Source organism: Chenopodium album, chromosome 19 (genome assembly GCF_948465745.1).
Source record: "Chenopodium album chromosome 19, dcCheAlbu1.1, whole genome shotgun sequence".
Taxonomy (NCBI): domain Eukaryota; kingdom Viridiplantae; phylum Streptophyta; class Magnoliopsida; order Caryophyllales; family Amaranthaceae; genus Chenopodium; species Chenopodium album.
In genome coordinates this window covers 40,173,707-40,195,332 of record NC_137852.1, presented here as the reverse complement: position 1 = coordinate 40,195,332, position 21,626 = coordinate 40,173,707, and the positions used below count along the sequence as shown (strand labels likewise).

General features: G+C 32.9%; 1 protein-coding gene across 3 annotated transcripts; it reads left to right on the top strand.

Moving 5' to 3' along the window:
• Positions 1–4,992: 4,992 nt before the first annotated feature.
• Positions 4,993–12,496, top strand: LOC145593677 (chloride channel protein CLC-b-like). Of its 3 annotated transcripts, none has more exons than XM_081649986.1 (7): positions 4,993–5,262; positions 7,696–7,944; positions 8,029–8,229; positions 8,340–8,517; positions 8,994–9,526; positions 10,812–11,970; positions 12,090–12,496. In XM_081649986.1, exons 2-7 carry the CDS (start codon positions 7,709–7,711, stop codon positions 12,195–12,197), a joined length of 2,415 nt encoding a protein of 804 aa, XP_081506112.1. In that variant the 5' UTR covers positions 4,993–5,262; positions 7,696–7,708; the 3' UTR covers positions 12,198–12,496. The 3 variants fall into 3 exon arrangements, with proteins under 3 accessions (XP_081506112.1, XP_081506110.1, XP_081506111.1); XM_081649984.1 differs by having other exon boundaries at positions 7,643–7,944; XM_081649985.1 differs by having other exon boundaries at positions 7,640–7,944.
• Positions 12,497–21,626: the final 9,130 nt, after the last annotated feature.

The window sequence follows — 21,626 nt, the reverse complement described above, 5'->3', positions numbered from 1 at the left end:
TTTTTTGATTGTATTATCATGTTTGTTATTTGATGATATTATTATATACAAAACAATTTTTAATAAAACTGTAAATCAACAGGTTTTGTGTCAGACGGTCTAAGATTTACAAGTCTGTGATATCATACCATGCTAGCTTCATTATTTTTAACCTTAACTAGGCAGCTAACGCACCCGGTATGTGCACCATAACTAGCCAAATTCATAATCTCTTTTAGTTTGGCTTTACATCACAATTTTGTAAGTAAATAAAAATTTTAGATGGTATTATTGTCCACACATCACTATTTATTAAAAAACCGTGTGTGTGTATTTTGAAGGGTTTAATTGGCATAACACTATTCATAAAAGCTATCTTGTACTTTTTATAAGGTAGAGAGATAAGGCTGAATTCATAACTCACGACTCATTATTAAAGATGACAAAACATAACCCGGTCCGAAATCGACCCAAAAAGTATCCGATTCACATTTCGACTCGCGTGGACAAAATAATTTAGCATGCCTCGTTGGTGGGAAATTCACCTTGTGACTTAAGTTCGAGCCCCACTAACTACATTTGCTTAGGAGTAGGGGGATTCCCATACCTCCCTCCTCTACTCTCAAGCATTGACCTGCGTAGCTGAGCTAACTTAACCTGTGAGAAATATCGGTTTAGTAGAGTCTTTCATCTTACCTTTAAAAAAATATCTAACAAAAAAAATCAAAAAATGTAATGCTGTTTTTTTTTAATAATAATTTGCAACAAAGGATATTATTCATGAGACATAAAATATTATTTTGTAGCTACCAAAAAGAAAAGGGATAGTATTAAAAGTTTTAATTATAAAATACTTTGAAAGACAACATAACTATGAACTCAAAACTCAAAAGGTCAAAAGCCACAATTATTAACCATATGTCATATGATCCATAGCTACTACTTGTATTCTACTAATGCAACCTAAGAGGCCAAAAGCAAAGCACAGTTCACAAAACGTGCACATGCACATCTCCTCGCAAAGCCCACTTACATATCCACCACCGTTGACATATTCTCAGTCCATTAATTATGAAAGAAAAAACACACCTTTTTAAAAGCTTTTCATACCTTCTCCTAGTCCTACACCCTTGCATGCACTAGAAAGGGAAAACTCAGGCCATTACACTAGATAGTCAACCCTAAAGTCACAAGGTGAGTTTTTCACCGACTCTGCTAGCACCAAGCTTTGCAATTTCTCATAAGAATAATAGTTTATAATCTTACTCATATATACGAAGTATATGTTTGAGAATAAAAATAAATAAGTAACAAATGTGGTAGAAAATAACACAATGTGTTAATTTACAATGGATATTATACAACTAAAGTAGTATGCTACTTCCTCAAAAAAAAAAAAAAAAAAAAGGTACCCTAATGTAATCACGTTATGTTAGAAACACTGAATTGCTTAATTTGGTACAGTAGTATTCAAGAAATACAACTTATACGAAGCAATTGTCTAATGTCTAGTGATCATTTTGATTTTTGTAACTTTAGTTTCTTCGCATGTTTAAAAAGTATCAAGACATTAGGTGTTATCCTCTTCAAAAAAAAAAAAAAAAGACATTAGGTGTTATCAAAAATGATAATTTTCTCTTTCCCTCAAAAAAAAAAAGATAATTTTCTCTTTCTCCTTTTTTTTCTTACAAGTATTAATATATACATACTCCTGTATGAGTATATCTTTTGTGTGAGTTGAGGACTTGAGGAAAAGACATTTTATGAATATGATCTGTTTGGATACTAAAATGGTTAGTCTAGGGTGATTCTACCCATATAAGCCCAAAGGCATAAAAAGGTCTAAAAGGCTTCAAATAAGTCAAATTCATTAGTATGGCCTATAACGACCCACATATGTACTACTAGGGCTCACAAAACCCACTCATGTACTACTATATATACCCTTCAAGGGGGCCAAAGGTAAGGAGATGTCACTTTTATCACTTAACATGATCATACTCCTCCACTCTCTCCCCTAAACTCCTCTTAGTTTGCGTTGTTTGATAACTGACTTGGGCGTTGGAAGCTCCGCCCCGGGGTCCACCCCCGGGGCTTGGGGGTTCATTTTACAGGTTCTTTCAAGGCCCAAATCCAAGGTCCACAAGCAGCCCTCCAAGGCCCAATTAGCTCATGTTTTGCCGAAACATGATCTTTATTTTTTTTTATTGATAAACTTTAACTTTGAGTAACATTGTTTGCATAAACACTTTAACTAAGGCACTAATATATACTCCGTACATCTTTTTATAAATTTTTTTCACATCGATGATACTAAGTTATTGATGCTCAAAATCTTACATTGACAAGTACAAAGGAAACAAAAGTATGTAAATGTAAACAAAAATATGAGTAAGGAGTTATCAAAAAAAAAAAAAAAAAAAAAAAAAAAAAGAGTAAGGATACGATAATGATCGATTATAAAATGGACCTACAACTCGTCCTTTACCAGTTTCTATCCATAAAATGGACACACGAATCTTGAAATGTGAAGTAAGAAAAAAAAACGCAACTTTTTGAAAAACTTATGGATCTAAACCACCTCACTTACGAAGTACAGTATATGAATAACTCCAACTTAAAGCGACAGCTGAGTCTACTCGCTCGAGCCACCCAAGTACCCAACAAAGGACACACAAGCAATTGCAATTTTGCAAATGGATAACAAGATTTTGAAATAACAAAGTGCTCCATATATAATTTGGTAGCATTAAAATTGTACCCTTGAAACTTGGAAAAAATTAGTAAGAACATAGATCAACTCCAATTAGGTATTCCCGTAATAATCTCAACTACTCCATGTGTGTTATGGTTAGATTAATTTTTATTACGAAGATTAGGTTTTTTTTTTTAACCAATTAAAAGGACTCACTGACATATACATTTAATTAGCTAATCTAAATTTGTCATTTTATTTTTCTATAAATCATGAATTACATATGTAGTATATATATTGCTCCTCCTTTTCATATAGTGATATATCGTCATCAATTGCCTATCAAATAACATTCTATCGTGTCATCATTTAACTTGGTAATCTAAAACATGCGATTCTATCTCAATTTCTCACTCCCTATGACGACCTATAAGATTTTTTTTTTTTTTTTCAAACATGTACAAGATGGTCTTATGACTTATGATAGTAACATTGTCTAATTATAAAATTTGTAATTATTCTTTCAAAAAAATTGTAATTATTTTAAGTCATCAGATCAAATCGTATTCTGAATTTTATATTTTCGAAATCAACCGTTCTCTCTCTTATCTCTCAGAAAAAATACAATAAAAAAATTATTACCAAAATATAAAATTCAATTAATACACACAAGAAAAATAATTTTGTTCATATCAAATCATATTCCTAAGATTTTATATTTTCGAAATCAACCGTCCTCTCTTACTTTTCGGCAAAAAACAATTAAATAAAATGATTACCAAACTATTAAAATTCAATTATTACACACCAAAAAAGAAAAACAATTAAAAAGGTGATGTATAAAGGAAGAAAATCATGATTTCCCCATCAAATGGGACTATCCTTGTGATCAATCATAGTGGATAAAATAAGTAAATCACCTTTTGAATAATCTGAAGAGTCATATTAAATTCCCACCGTAGATTTAGTTTCCACATCCATTCAGATTTGAACATTTGTCTCATTCAAGAATTAATTGTGCTTATCTGGCAGAGAGAGATTTCACATAATATTAGCCAATCTCCATCTAATTTCATGTGCTTAGCTACAAGCATCTACAAGTGTCTTCCATGTGGGTCATCCGTGATTCATGTGGGTGGCTTTAAACCTAGATCTCTTTTATTTTCCACGTGTCACTCACCTACTAACCATCAAAAAGAAATGCTAAAAAAATACGAGTAATTGTTATTCCAAAACTAATAAACCTAATAAAATTGGTGTCAATACCTTAAACTATTATAGCTTGGGTGCACTTAACGCCCTAATATTTTGACGACTCGTTGGCACACCACCAACGATTAGTTGGGGTATAGTGCATGTCATTAATAGGTTTTTCGTATTTTTTAGCACTCAAACTGAGACATGTTTAGTAATTAAAGGTAAATGATAATATTCATTATACCTCGATTTGTAATTGGTGGTATGCCAATGAGTCAATGACTAGTCAAATACTTTAAGGTGCTAGGTGGATGCAAGTTATAGCTAGTATTAGGGTGTTGATCAATTTTGCCTAAATACTACTTTGTAGTTAATATCCGTACTTATGCACGTGATATACATTTGGGGAAAAATTAGTAATGGCTGAGATTTTAGTAGGTATGGATAGCTATTGCCCTTATTGTAGTCGCCACGTGGTATGTGATAAAGTATAAAACCAATCTTGAGATTCAATCACCAGTTTAAGTTTTGATCCTCTAACATCATGGTATTAGAACCAACGTAACAAAGAGATCACGGGTTCGAACTTCATCAGTCACTCATTTCAAGTGAAACTTATTTCGTACAGGGTATGGGGGCCAAGTAGCATCTACATTTAAAGCTCAATAGACTCTCATGTGAGGGGACAATATAGAATAAATGAACCAATCAGTAGCCATATTTTGTCTATATAAGAATTACCCTAGTTCATTACACAAGTAACATTACTTTTTTGAAAATTACAACTTTATTATCTTCGACTCACCATGGACCATTACACAACTAATTTGGCTTATACAACATGAGAAGTTGTATAAATCAACATGTGAAGTTGTCACACCATCAATTAATGGTACATCATACCACACATAAGAATTTGTGAGATAGAAGTCACACGTTTATTTTTTAAAAAACACATTTTTATGCAAGTCTCATTTTTCCTTTTTGTATTCAATCATTCATCAAAAAATAGAAATAAAACCTTCTTTATTTTTATTTAATTTCTTTTATCAGTCAAATCTAATTAATTTATTTTAATATATTTGTATACGGCTATTTATTGAATTTAAAAATCAAAACACAAACTGAAACATAAATATACGACGTGGTCGGTTCGCCACCCACGCAACCAAAAAATAAAAGACCAAAACAGTCCCCCTCTTCTCTTTCTCTCATATGATAGTCTGATCTTCTCTGATCTAGTCATCTCTCTATCTATTTATCTTTGATTAGTGAAGTGACGCTAATTGCGGAAACTCGACAACGAGCTGTCTTCGTTAACAAACATCTTTCTTTCTAGATCCATCTCCATCTCATTTCTCATTACCATTTCGTGCTCTTCATCGTAAAAGGTCAGTTTCGTATTTTTTTTTCTTCTAATTTTAAGTGTACTCGAGTACAAGATTTATTTTATAAGGTGTACTCGGGTACAAGATAGAAACAATTGACATAACTATTATGATCAAGAGTATTATTGCAATGTTTTGTAATTTCTTTGACTGTTATATTAAATTTTAGTGTTACTGTGTTGAATTATGGATTTAGGCTAGTTTTGTTGATTTTGTATTTGTGATTTTGAAATAAAATGAAATGGCTGTTATTTTAGGATTGGTGATCGAATCTTTCTCAAAAAGTGTGCTAAATTCATAATTAAGGAATATTTGAACTTTCCGAGGTAATTGTAAATTGGATGAATAAGTGAAAATTACTGTTTTTAATAAGGATTAGACCGGAGCAAATCCTCGTGATTTTTTGATTCATTTTTAAAAGGTAAGGGATCGCCACCTCCAACCATCGTTGATTCAAAATCCGTATATTAGTATTATTACGTCTTATCAAGTGAGCAAAGTCTTGTTAGGTAAAAATAAAAAACCGGATACCCGTGCCCAAGTACAAAATGGATCCCTAGAGGATAGAGTTTCTTGAATAGAGTGTGATGGTAAACTTTGATGATCTTTTTGTGGGTATATGCATGAATATATGGTAAGATAGTTGAATTGCTGAATTGGAATACTGTAGTAAAATAAAATCAGAATTATTAAGTTTTTTTTTTTTTTTTTCCTTAATGTTAAATTCATGGTATATATAATAATTACTAATATTAAAATAGGTGTGTTTTGACTCACCGTTTTCAGTTTTTCACAATTTTTGTTTTTGGTTGCTAAGTTTGACTTTGGGTTTATCTTTTAGACTACTGACCAAGTCTGTTGTTACATTTTATAATTTTTATTTTACTCACATTTTTAATGTTATGTTAATTTTGTAACTATTTGTTGAAAATTTCACAAATTTCTCTATTATAGCATGTTCTGTTTCAAGCAGTTTTCATCAAGTATAATGATACATATAGTTTATTCAGAGTTTTGAAATTCATAAGCAATATTAGTTTAATACGGAGTGTTCATTTTGCTCACATCTACTTTACATTTTATAATCTTCATCATGTATGTGTTTCCTTGTATACGCGTCCCTTTCTGTGATTATCAACGTAGGGTGCAACGGAAATTGAAAATTGTGTATTAGTCTTTGGGTATATCGACGATGAAGTAAATAGAAATGCAATTTATTCAAGCAATCATCTAAGAAGGATGCGAGTATAATAAGCCATATCACACAGTATGAAGTACTTCCATCTTACCATTACTGATGATAGTCATTTCAGCTAATTGCTTACTTTGCTTCTAATCCAAATTAGAAGTCATCTTAATGTACACTGCAGTATAGAATATCACTTTATAATATTAATACGATGATATTATACGACGATATCGTTTTGGTGGATGAGACTAAGGATGGGGTTAATGTCAAGTTGGAGCAATGGAGGCAAAGGTTGGAATCTAGAGGGTTTAAGCTAAGTCGGAGTAAGACTGAATATTTGGTATGTCGTTTTGGCACTCAGAGGGGGACAAGCAATGAAGTGGTGAGTTTGGATGGAAAGGATTTGACCATGAGTGAATGTTTTAAGTACCTAGGGTCGATCATCCAGAAGAATGGTGACATTGATCAAGACGTGACCCACAGGATTAAGTCAGGGTGGCTTAAATGGAGAGCGGCCACGGGAGTGTTATGCGACCGCAGCATTCCCTTAAAGTTGAAGGGAAAATTCTACAGGACTGCCATAAGACCAGTGTTGCTCTATGGTACAGAATGTTGGGCTTCTAAGAAAGAGCATATTAAAAAGATGGAGGTTACGGAAATGCGCATGTTAAGGTGGATGTGTGGAAACACTTTAAGAGATAGAATCAGAAATGAGGTTATTCGCAAGAAAGTAGGTGTGGCGGGCATTGTAGATAAATTAAGGGAAAATCGTCTGCGTTGGTTTGGACATGTAAGACGGAGACCCGAGGGTGCACCGGTGCGAAGAGTGGAAGAGTGGGACCATGGAGAGATTAAACGAGGAAGAGGGAGACCAAAGATGACTTGGTTGGAAGGAGTGAGGAAGGATATGAAGTGCATGGATTTACGTGAGGATGAAGTTTTGGATCGTAAGGGATGGAGGAGAAAGATTTATGTTGATGACTACACGGAATAATCAAATTTGGTTCATGTTAGCCGACCCCACTTTTGGGATTAAGGCTTTGATTGATTGATTGATTGATTATATCAATACAATGTCAAGACTCCACTTTTCAATAGCAATACAACTTTAAATGACATTTAACTAATTAGTAATTACATAATGTGTGAATATCTGAAAGTTACTAAAAGGAGCCATTTTGTTTGTATCAGTAGAAGTTTGATGTAAAGGAAGAGGCGATTAAAAACTGAAGTTTTATTCTCATCAGAAGTAGAATAACCATGGAAGCAACTGGAGAACCACCATCGGATAATGCCAGCTCAAATTCTATAGATGATTCAAATTGCGCGAGTGAGTTAGCCACTGCACTAAGTAGGGAAGCAGAAGCAGTCACAAATGGAGAAGCAGACCTTGAAAGCTTACAACAACCCTTATTAAGGAGAAACAGAACGCTCTCTGCTAGCCACTTAGCTATGGTGGGAGCAAAGGTTTCCCATATTGAGAGCCTTGATTACGAGTATGCTTCCTGTCTTTTACTCCTCCATCTTTTGCTGTCTTCAAGTATTATTGTTTTTAGGAGATTCTTTTGATGTTATTGCAGAATCAATGAAAATGACTTGTTCAAGCAGGATTGGAGAAGTCGGTCAAAAGTTCAAGTATTACAATACGTCTTTTTGAAATGGAAACTTGCATTTCTGGTGGGACTGCTAACCGGTCTTATTGCTACTGTCATAAATCTTGCTGTTGAGAATATTGCTGGATACAAATTGCTTCTTGTATCTGGATATGTTCAGGAAAAGAGGTATTCCTACCAATTTACTGTTGTTTCTTTCTCCTCCATATGGCCAATAAGTCATTAACAAGCCTAGAATCATATACACGAGCTCACGAGGGAATAACATTGTGGTGCAGGTATATTACGGGGTTGTTTGCCTTGACAGGGGCTAACTTCTTATTGACACTAATTGCAACAGTGTTAGTTGTTTTCTTTGCCCCTACTGCTGCTGGCCCTGGTATACCTGAAATCAAAGCTTACCTGAATGGTATTGATACTCCCAACATGTACGGAGCAGCAACCTTGTTTGTCAAGGTTAGTTTGTTTGTAATTCTCATGTACATGTATCTTTCTGAGATATATGCTCATCATATCCATCAAGAATTCCACTGTGCATGTTTATTGTTTAAGTTAATAGCGTCAGAATATGAGTCTGATTCTGGATGGTTTTTGACTTTTGATCCCCATAATGGACTTCTAGGATGTAATTAGTCGTAAATTTAGTTCCAAAAGACAAAATCATCGAATTCCATTCTCGGTCTTTCACTGTATCCTAGGACTATAATTCAAAAAATTTCAGTTTTTTTTTTTATGAATTGCATGTGTAAATCAACTGTCTATGTCAAAAATGTAAGTTGAGGGGAAAAAAAGCTCCATTTGGATTAGCAAGCTAAATTTGTAATTTATGATCATACAGTCAGTGTCCCATCCTTGTTGCCATGGGCTCAAGGAATGAAATTTTTTCACCATTGGATAATGGCTTAAGATGTTACTTATCTGCTCTATGTCAGATTATTGGGAGCATTGGTGCAGTCTCTGCTGGCTTAGACCTTGGTAAAGAAGGGCCCTTAGTGCACATTGGAGCATGCATTGCATCCTTACTTGGTCAGGGTGGAACTGATAAGCATCGTGTCAAATGGAGGTGGTATCGTATCATGAACAATGACAGGGATCGGAGGGACCTGATCACCTGTGGTGCTTCTTCAGGAGTTTGTGCAGCTTTTAGGTCACCAGTAGGAGGGGTTCTATTTGCTCTGGAAGAAGTGGCCACATGGTGGAGAAGTGCTATCCTTTGGAGAACTTTCTTTAGCACAGCAGTTGTGGTTGTAGTGCTCAGGACTTTCATTGAATTCTGCAGCTCTGGACAGTGTGGGCTGTTTGGCAATGGTGGACTCATCATGTTTGATGTGAGCAATGTTACTGTGCGCTACCACATGATGGATATCATCCCTATCGCCCTCATAGGACTCATTGGCGGTGTTCTGGGAAGTCTTTACAACTATGCCCTGCACAAAGTTCTCAGACTTTACAGTCTCATTAACGAGTAAGCACTATAATCCCATTCCAGTAATTTGAACTAATATCTGCTTCATAGATTCTGATTTTAGGATGACACTATGATTCCACTTTTGTCATACTACAGTATTCAGCGTTTCCTGTTAGTTTGGTATGCAATATGCATAATGAATTAATGTTTGAGAAATAAACTACAAACAATGGTATTAGATTCCTAATAAATATTGGTAAAACTAAAATATCCAGCTCTAATAAAATTAATACAGTTGTCAAATACTTTGTGATTTCTTCTCAAATTACTCTGCATATCACTTTTTCTTCCCTTGAATTCCAAAACTTCCACATGTGATTTTTGCATAGAAAGTCTCTAGGATTATCTCTATAATTCTGGCTTTGCTTCACATAATTCACTACTGAGATCACCTTCAATAAACCTTTTACCATCTGTAGATTAATCAAGAAGGAAATTCCTTGGGCGATAGTCTCTCTCACTCAGATCTCTTCCCTCTATACGCTTAAGTATTTTTCTGTAGTTGTGAGATTCATCCACTATTTGCAGTATCCTAGGACTGTAAAAAAGATTCATCACACAGGTCTGTAAAAAAGACTAGGACTGCAAACAACTGTACTGTTGTCGCCTGAATAATTTCCTTTCCAAAATCCTACAAACACATACTCCGTAAAACGTATTGTTGAAACTCATTGTAGCCCACTTATGAGTGTCCCACATTGGAGAAAGAGGAGAGATGGTTTCACTTTACAAGGTAGAGGAGTACCTCCTACCATTGCCAATTGGTTTTAGTATGGAAAGCTCCAAAGCCTTGTTTGTGGACCTAACTCTCCTCCTCCTTGTTCGGGTTGCCCAGGCCCATTTCACATTGTTTCGAAATTTAACACGTATTTTTCTATCTATTTCTAGTTAACATGTGCTAATGGCTGCTTGGTAATTAGTACGGAGTAATAAACAGTGGTAGTGGACCTAGTGGTAATGATTTTATAAGTAAGTTTGTGAAGAAGATTTCATGCCTATACCCATGGTAATGGCTAGTTCCTCCTCAAATACCTTTTTTTAATGAAGATGCATTTCTTCGGATTTTCAACATGGAATATTCTAATCTAATGCGAATTTTATTGCTATTATGAGCCATTTCCTTGATTTATTACCTATATTGAAGGAGTTTAGGTTAATTTTTAGATTAAACTTGCTGAACCATGATTGACACAAAAAACACATATCCAATGTTGGGCTAAAGATACAATAGGATACTTGTGAGATTTTATAAGTGTTTCTGAATTTCTTTGTCGTTCTGCAGGAGGGGAAAGTTAGCAAAGATTCTGCTAAGTCTTACAGTCTCAGTTTTTACCTCTGTGTGCATGTATGGACTGCCCTTTCTTGTGGGTTGCACAAAATGCGATACATCTATATCAAATTTTCAGTGTTCCACTACTGGAAGAACAGGGAACTTCAAGAGATTCAACTGCCCAGAAGGCTATTACAATGACCTTGCCAGCTTACTCTTTTCCACCAATGATGATGCTGTTCGAAACATCTTCTCTACAAATACTCCAGGAGAATTTCACCCATCCTCCCTCATAATTTACTTTGTACTATACTGTATCCTGGGACTCTTTACTTTTGGCATTGCTGTTCCTTCTGGACTCTTCTTACCTATCATTCTCATCGGTTCAGCATATGGGCGTTTACTTGGCATTGCTATGGGAAGTTACACAAAGATTGATTGTGGGTTATATGCAGTATTAGGTGCAGCATCTCTCATGGCCGGCTCAATGAGGATGACAGTCTCGCTTTGTGTAATTTTCCTTGAACTCACCAACAACCTATTGTTACTCCCGGTAACAATGCTTGTACTTCTCATTGCAAAGTCAGTGGGAGATTGCTTCAATCTGAGTATCTATGAGATTATACTAGAGTTGAAAGGCTTACCTTTCTTAGATGCAAACCCTGAACCATGGATGAGGAATATCACTGTTGCAGAACTTGCTGATGTGAAGCCTCCATTAATTAGTCTTCGAGGAATTGAGAAGGTATCTCGCATTGTAGAAGTCCTGAGAAACACTACACACAATGGTTTCCCTGTCATAGATGATGATGTAACAGTCCCATCAAGTGAAGCCGGAGGGACCAAGGCAAGGGAGCTACATGGGCTAATTCTAAGAGCTCACCTTGTAGCCGTGCTAAAGAAAAAGTGGTTTTTGGAGCAACCAAGAAGAACAGAGGAATGGGAAGTGAGACAGAGATTTACATGGGTTGAATTAGCTGAAAGAGACCTCAACTTTGAACAAGTCGCCATATCAAAGAATGAAATGGAGATGTATGTTGATCTCAATCCTTTCACTAACAAAACTCCTTATACCGTGGTAGAGGACATGTCGGTAGCAAAGGCAATGGTATTGTTCAGGCAGGTTGCACTTCGCCATTTGCTCATTGTACCCAAGTATCAAGGAGCTGGGGTAAGTGTCAATATGTTACCGAGTATAATTTAGTTTTTTGTAAAATACGGAGTACAGTCTTTCTGAATGAAACCATCAAAATATCCAGTATCTAATCAAATGTTTTTACTATTGTGCAGATATATCCTGTAATCGGAATCTTAACAAGACAAGATTTGAGGGCGCATAATATTCAGACTGTGTTCCCTCATGTAGCGAAGAGCAAAGGCAGAGAAAAGCAGAAATGAGCTCTTTCAAATACTCAGATGGGTGGGAAATTCGGAATCAATACATATCCATTGCATTCTATACACAGTTTCCAATTTGCATTCTTTTGCTGATAATTTTTGTTCATAATATTTTGCATTCTTTATTTTATACAATGCGTACAAGTTTGTACATTTTTAAGGAAAAGTTTGTGTAGGCTCGTCAAAACATTACATCTTCACTAGTTATAAAAGAAAATTATTTACCAGTATGAAAGCAGCAGCAGCAATTCATAGACTTTGTATCATATTTCTTGTATGGAAATTTTTATTTACCAGGATTTACTCTTTCTATGTCACAATCCACATATCAACTTATGCCCAAGCAACTGAGCTCAAACATAGCCATAGGAGAATAGTCTATGCTGCATGTAAATGTTGATTTCGCGGTCCTTCCTGGATGCGTTTTTTCTCTAGGATCATTCCTGGACCATTTTCGGAGAAGTGCTTGGAGCAGCCTGTCACTGGTCTGCTTGTTGTTCTGTCAATGTATTCTATGCAGACCAGTGTTACCTAATTCTCCCCTTCCCTGTGCAAAATGAGAAGCGAAAAAGGGAAATAATACTAGTGAGTTGATAATATTTGGACCAATTTAACAAATCTTATACTTCCTCTGTTTCATAATGCAGTGCCTCATTTTCGTTTTTATTGATCACACTTTAAAAATTTTCACAAAAAATTCTTAACGGTAGGTACATTAAAACATAGTCGTGTGAGATGTTAGATTCGTTTCAATATGCAGTTTTGTAACATCATTTTTTTATAAAGTAGTTAAAGACATTGATGGTCAAAGCCTCGAAGGTGCATATTGAAGATCTTACAAAATGAAATATGGAGTAGCCATTATATTATGGGCTTTGTTGGATAGACAATCAAACGATTCTTTGTAGTCGTGCCAAGTATCATCCATTAGGTAAGAGCTAAATACAAAATTGCCAAATTCTTGATCCATAATTCCACATCAAAGATTACAAAAGCTGTTGGAACAATCTTTCAATAATTATGAGTAGAACTGTTGTATCTTCTATAAAATAAAGTATTAATAAGCTATTTAATTAAATCACGAAGATCTCACTTGTATTCTGATTAGTGAAATTTCAGGTAATATTAGCTTGAAACTAAAGGGCAGTCAGCTGCAAAGGATAATATTATACTTCCTCCGTTACGAATTACTCGTAACAAAGGGGTATTATTTGTGAGACATAAAATATTCCTTTGTTGCGAGTAATATGTAACGGAGGGAGTACATAGAAATTGCATACAAAAGTCAGAATCTGCTAAAGTATCATTTACAAGTACAGGATGCATCAACCATAACATCAACATGGGCAACATTACACTTTGAAATATAAGTAGTACTTCCGCCGTCTCATAAATGCTGTAATGTTTAATGTTTATAAAAGTTTATATTTATAGCAACGTTTTTTTATTTGCACATGCTACACGGGTCCTTATGTTTATTTTCTCTATCTCATGATTTGATACGAGTATTTGTGAAACGAAGGAAGTATATAATAGATAGTCCAATTGCGTGATTGGTTCTCATCAACCTATCCACATGCCACGCGCTCTCAAAGAGTCGCTTTGAATAGGCAGTCGCGAAGTCGTTTGATGACGGCTGAGATGTACACTTCCTGTGGTACAAGCTAAGGAGCGTGTAATGCATCAATTATTCCTTGCAAATTTTTGTTTCATATTCTGCTGACAATTGAATAAATCTCTTTTGATTAATTCTTTATAATGCTGACGTAAAGGATGAGCTAAGGGATGCAATCATCAAATCTTTGGAAAATAATTCTAAAATGCTAGAGCTTCAGAGAAATCTTGTTAATAAACTTGGAGTATCTTACAGTAGTACAGTACAGTATGTAAAATAATACTCCCTCCGTCTCCGAAAGAACGATCCATTTTGGTTGATTTCGCTGGTATTAAAAAAACTTAGGGCCTGTTCACATTTACTTAATTTCAGTTCAGTTCAGCTCCAATCAGTTCAGTTCAGTTCAGTTCAGCTCTTAATTTCCCTCTCCCATAAAATATTCATTTTAGCTTAGTTCAGTTCAGTTCAGCTCCAATCAGTTCAGTTCAGATCAGCTCCAATCAGTTCAGTAAATCTGAACAGGCCCTTAATTTGGAAGTACAAATGTATGGGAAAACACAAGTCAACAATAATTTGCAAGTACAAATGTATGGGAAAACACAAGAAAAATTAACAGTAGCAGGAGAGAAAAAATAAGTTTAGAAATTTAGAGAGGAGATGACAACACAAAGATCTGAAAAAATATAAGGGCGAAATAGGGAGAAGGAGCTACATGACAAAAATATTTGAGGATATATTAGTAATTTTGTGATATTAATAACTGTTGGGAAAAACAAATAAGTCATTCTTTTTGGGACTAAATTTAGGCAAATGGGTCGTTCTTTTGGGGACGGATGGAATATAATTTACCAATTGGTTGTTGGTGCAGTGGTGATCGGAACTACACTTAGTAGGAAAAACCCGTATTCGATCCTCCACAACAACAATTGGGAGGGGAATGGAACCTAACCACCCATAACTGATTCTCGAATCCGGATTAGTCTAAAGGATTACCGGGCGAAACACTTAAAATAATAAAAATAATATAATTTCCTCTTAGTCTCAATTACTTACGCATTGTTTGTTTAATTTAACTAATTCATAGTATATTTCATTTAAACTTATTTTATTCAGAAAAATATATTTTATTTAAAATCCTAAATATAATTTAAATTGGTTGACAAACAAATAAATTCGTAATCTCAAATATTTACTCCCTCCGTGTTTTTTTAAGTGTTACACTTTGACCGGCATATAGTTTTAGACAATTTAATTGACTTAAATAAAATAAGAGGTAAATGAGGTAGTTAGAGTATTAAAAAATGTAAAAGAAATATAGTGGAGTTAATAATTTATTGAAAAGTAATGAATGTGAGAGGAAAGATCAGATATAATAAAAAAAAAAAGTAGCAGTGGTTTTGGGTGGGGACTATGAGAGGAGAGGGATATAATATTTTAATGTAGTTTTTTGTCAAAAAAAAATGAAGTGTAACACTTATTAAAATTAAACACGGCCGGATTTGGTAAGTGTAACATTTACTCCCTCTGTATTTTAAATTTTTAATAAGTGTTACACTTCCTTTTTCGGCAAAAAGCTACATTAATTTAGTATATCCCTCTCCTCTCATGTTCCCCACCCAAAACCACTACTACTTTTTTATTATATATTTCCTCTTACATTCATTACTTTTCAATATATTATTAACCCCCATTATCTTTTTTTACAATTTTTTAATACTCCAATCACCCCACTTACCTCTTATTTTATCTAAGTCAGTTAAATTGTCTAAAACTATGTGCCGGTCAAACTGTAACACTTAAAAAAAATGAAAGAAGTATTAAAACACGGAGGGAGTACAAGTACATTTTGGAGTTCAATACTAATTAAATGTAGGACATGCAACTAGTTTAGGGGTGTCAGTTCGGATAATCGAATCGGGTCTGATATGGTCGGGTCGGGTAAATTTTTAAAGTTGAGTTATACTAAATTATATGTCCACGCGAGTCCAAATCTGAATCGGATATTTTTCGGGTCGGTTTCAGATCGGGTCGGGTCGGGTGTGCTTTTGACACCTCATGCAAGTATATGCAACCATTCGGATTATTGTAAAGGCTACTAGTTTGATTATCAATCAATTTTTTCCATACAAGTGTAAAACATTACCCAATATTAAGTTAGATCAAATCGGGAAAAAAGTGTCATGACTGGACATTATAGAGAAAATAAGGAGAAATTTTGTTTCTGTGGACAAAGCATTAGAATACCTGCGGGCCTGCGGCTATCAAAAGGCCAGGTACAGGTTCAAAGAATTTGTAATCGCAATCTAATTTGAAGCCAAATCATGAACAGTTTAATGTGCAATGAAAACTTCCTGAAAAGTTCACTCATTCTAATACGGAGTACTTTTTTCAATTAAACACACTTAATTGTAATTATATTACAAGTACTCGTATTATTTTAGCCTGTCAAATAAAGGTGCACTTTTTTTCGTGTGCGACTTTGTCATAAATTTCTAATGAATGCGGAATACTAAGGGCTTGTTCACATTTATTGAAGTGGACTGAATTGAAATGAACTGAACAGATTGGAGCTGAACTGAACTGAACAGAGTTGAGCTGAAATTAATATTTTATGAGAAAAAGGAAATTAAGAGCTGAATTGAACTGAGTTGAAATTAAGTAAATGTGAACAAGCCCTATATTAGAATTTTTTTTGGAATCTTTTTAACTCTTAAATCTTCCAAATTTCTCTCTATATATGATAACAAATATAGTCATGTGAGATCTACTTTTATTCATCTTGATGAATACTTTATTTATATCTAATTTTTATAATTTTTCCTAATGTGAGATTAAAGATATTTGCGATCAAAAATTTACATCGATATACGTGAATGAGACAAATATTATGAAACGGAGAGCGTATTATTTTAACCTCTGAAATAAAGTTGCACTTTTTTTTGCATGTGATTTTGTCATAAACTTCTAATTAATGCGGAGTACCAAATAAGGAAAGGTATCAAATACTTATTTACAGCGTTTCATAAAGCATTACCCTAAGTATATGAAGTATAGACTACCTGTTCACATTTACTGAACTGAACTGAACTGATTGGAGCTGAACTGAACTGAACTAAACTGATTGGAGCGGAACTAAACTGATTAGAGCGGAACTGAACTGAGCTGAAATGAATATTTTATGAGAGAGGGAAATTAGGAGCTGAACTGAACTGGACTGATTGGAGCTGAACTGAACTGATTGGAGCTGAACTGAACTGAATTGAAATTATATGTGAACAGGCCTTAATTTACATGTTTAAAAAAACCATCTAAACTAACTAGTGAGTAATATCTATCCTTTTTTTTTTCTTTTTTTTTATCCATATAAATAATTTTTAGCTCTTTTATAGAATTGTAAATAAATTTAAGTTTGAACATGTAATAAGTATTTACAGAGTATTTTATACATTGTTTTCAATTCTTTTAATTTTGTGTCATATCTTTTTTTTTTTTTTTTGAATATTAATTTTGTGTCATTTTAAGTATCTAATATCTAAATAATAACTTGACTTCAATCTATATTGTAATTAAAATAAATGGGAACACCGAGAAAATATTAGCATCCACATATTCCACACTAATTATCGGTTGATTTTGTCAATAATGTTCATATATCTTCAACGCTATGAGATTGTAACAATTATAAATAACAGAATAGAATAGATTTGGAAATATACTAATTGGGCCCTATTAAGCGTATCATTTTGGACCAATAAGAAAAGAATTTTGCGTTAATTTCTCATCTCTTATTGCATAAAGAGGGATTAATTCTATCTCAAAGACTTGAACAAAAATGTTGAACAAGAATTTTAATTGTTTGTGAGCTTGACAACACATAGAAGCTTAATTTATTTATTGACAGGACACATAGAAGCTTATTGACACTACATTAATTTAGAAGATTTTTCTTTAGAGACATTTGATCTACTACACTATCCTCATTATCACAACTTTCCAAAATAGTTGGGGAAGATTGGTTTCGATAAAACTTTAAAAGCGTCACACTATAGTGTAATATACACCCGGGTAAATGATGCACCAAACTAATCCAATATTAGCTAGCTTTTACTCTATTTGATGATAAAATGAACAATAATCACCCGGATGAGAAAACCGTATCTTCTGGATGTATACAACAATCATTCCATCCTGAGTTTCATTTCTTTATATTTATCCCATTAATTTATTATTTATTCGTGTGACCAACACTAAATAACTTTGACGATAAGTAAACTTACCGATATCAAACGTAGACTTAATATTCATATGATATGTTAGGAACACAAGACACTAATTAAAATACTATACTATAATGTTTTATATGTATATTATCTTATTGATTGTTCTTTCCCTTCCTTTTCATTCATTACTAAAAAATTTTACTTACTTTGAAAAAGCTTTAAGGGTTACTATCTTGAACAATGATCATAATTTCTAGTATTTTGAATAAGTTTTCGTTTATGGGTGGCTGCACTTTTTTGTTTTTTTAAAGATTGAAGATGTGGGTCATTATTTCATTAAAAAGTTGGATATAGTAAAAGAGTTTACTTTTTGATGTATATATCATATATGCACCATTTCACATATTAAGCGATCTAGCAATACGATAGCTCACTTTATTGCAAGGTGGAATACGAGATGTAATGGCAAAATTAAATATAATTTAATAACATAAGTGCTATTTTTCCTTTAAAATAAACGTATTTATAAATTTAATAACATAAGTGTTATTTTTCCTTTAAAATAAACGTATTTATAAAACCCTTTGAAACAAATCGAAAAGGAGTAAGGATATTATATCGTTTGAAAATGACATGTTACTATGTTAATTTATACAAAGTTATAACCAAAATATTAATTACTAGGTGAATCACCACAAATGACGTGACATTGCTTAAATCATAATATTTGTCTATGACTCATATCATATTTATTGTATCAAAAAGCCAAAAAATATCACAAGCTAACAAATAAAAAAAACAGGACCATATTTTATCATATTGTCAAATCAAAGAACACATGCATTGACTAAAAACTTGTAACTCTTTATAGCCTACACACATATTTTCAACCAAAAAAACAAACTTTAATTATTTTTTTTATTTTTATTTTATTAAATTTAAGATTAGGCAGCCACCATGCAACATTCCACAGTTGTTTAATTTGTAATCATGCTAATTATATCTCAAGAGAAAATTTGACACTTGCCTCTTTTGATATCTCTATTAGAACCACAACACACACCTTCCAATTCTAAATCAAACTAATTTCCACATTCCACAAAGTATATCCCTTCTTCCTTTCAACTTCCTTATTAACTTTACATAATTTTAAATCTTCCCACGTGGTTAAATTATCACCCTTTCATTTACACTAGGTTATTACCCAATATTATTGACTGTCAAATTTTTAAAAAATAAAGAAAATGTCACTTAAATCTTAATGTAGGACTTTAATTCCCCGTTTCAGAATAAATGACATGATACGTTAGATACATAAAATGATGGATAGAGATTATAATTAAGATGAGTGGATTGATATAATGTTAGTGAATTCTTGAAATTTGACTAACTTATGATAAATTTTTATAACTGAGAAGGTTGGTAAACAGCGAATGAGTATAAAAAAAATATGAATAAAGTAAGAGATATTGAGCTAAAGATGGGTGGGTGTATGAAAAAAAGGGTGGATAAAGTTAGAAAGAGTATGTGTGGAGCGGTGTAAATTAAATAGTGTGGCAATAAGGGACCTGCCAAAATTAAACTAAGATAAAAGCGAGTTAAATTCTTACGGAGTATGTAGTCCAAAATGGAAAGCAAGTCGAACATTTGTGATGAATATATGGATTGTTAGAAAAAAGGGCATGTATGTTAGAAAAAGATAAATATGTTTTATAATGATAGTGTTTTAACTATTCTGAAAAACGATTGATAAAGAAAAATGTGTCAATGTGTTTAGAATTGGTACAATACGTTTAATTTCATCTTATCAAATCAAAATAAAAGTCACTCTGAAACGACACATTTTGAGGTATATACAACTTAATAAAATTATAACCACGAAAACATGGGGCCCACTGATACATGACCCAATGAAGCATTTTTGTCATCCCATTACATATTCCCATGGCATTTTTCTACTCTTATCATGGCATGACTAGAATTTTTGTCATGATAGGGATTAGGGAGCCATGGTTTTTTACATCTACAAAATTAAAGCCACTTTTCATGACAATTTTTGTCATGGTTATGGTTGTTCTAAGGTGTAAATCAACGAACGAAGATACTATAGACTAAAAAAATTGAAAGCTCAAATCAAATTGATCGATTGTTACAAATTAAATGAGCAAATGCAAGAACCACTACTAGATATGAAGCAAACAATTGATAATCAACTGTACGATTGTTGATTTTTTTTTTTTTTTTTTTTTAAATATGATAGATGATAAAAACTTTTAAAGGTTAGGAGAGACGAATTATAAAAAAAGATTTGAAGCTTTTGATATTTATATAAAACAAAATTACATTAGTTACCTACCCATTTCTAGAATTGGTTTTATTCAGTAACTAGTTAATGCCCGAGCCATGTTCGGATTTTTCATTTGATATATGGCTGAATTATCTTTATGCATAATATAGAAAATTAATTTTGTTTGATGATTTTTTTTTTCCAGATGTATGATGTATGATGCATCATTTAATAAGTATCAGAATTAACACACCTTTTTGTTTTTTATTCAGTCAAAAATTCAAAATTCAAAATTGAATATGGGATAAATAATGAGATAAGAATAAATTCAAGTTTTTTTTTATAAATAAAATAAAATTATCAAAAAAAAAAAAAAAAAAAATTCCTAAGTTTTTGGGCAGGAAAATATTTTATGAGAAGTTGACATGTGTAATCCTGGAATATTTTTGGTGACTATTTTAGTATATAGTATAGATAGATAGATTTTCTCTAAATTTAAGAAAACAAATCCACATTTGTTACTTTTAGGGAAGAAAATAGTTCAAGTAGGTTCAATTTTAAATTAATTAGCTCATATATGTACAAGTTCGTTCAAGAAACATAACGAATATATATTCAAGCTCTTGTAACAAATAAATAAAAATTCTACTCCGTAATAAATAATACTACATCCGTTAACTTTTATTTGCAACTTTGGGGTATTATTTGTGAGATATAAAATATTGCAAAGTTGCAAATAAAAGTTAACGGAGGTAGTAATAAGTTTAGATCAAGTATGGTTCAACAAACATAAATAAGGTATATATGTCAGGTAAAACTAGGTGATATTTTTGATTTGAAAGGTGTACGTGATTAAGGGTTTATTTTAATGCTTATCTATATACACAAAGTTTTTTTTCATCTCCAACATAATCTCGTCATTTATGGTCTCAATTAATATTAAGTCACTTGGATCACGAATTTAAGTTGTACGTATATTAGTAGTAAACCTCCCAAATGTGTAGTTAACCACAACCACCTCATCTATCCCTCATTTCACCTAAAAAGACATAAATTTCCCTAATTTGTGCATACAAATACAAAATCTACATAAAATTATTACAACCTTAATAAACTATAGATATTACTCCCTTCATGTCATATTATATGTCACTTTTGACCGAATATTATTATCAAACGGGACAAGTAAAATGATACGACCGGCTTAGTATATACTAAGTTTCCCAGTCATAGTAGTTAACTAATATGTCAACAGAATGTTCTGTTTTTCTTCCTTCAAACTTCGTTCCATAATAATTAACTAATCT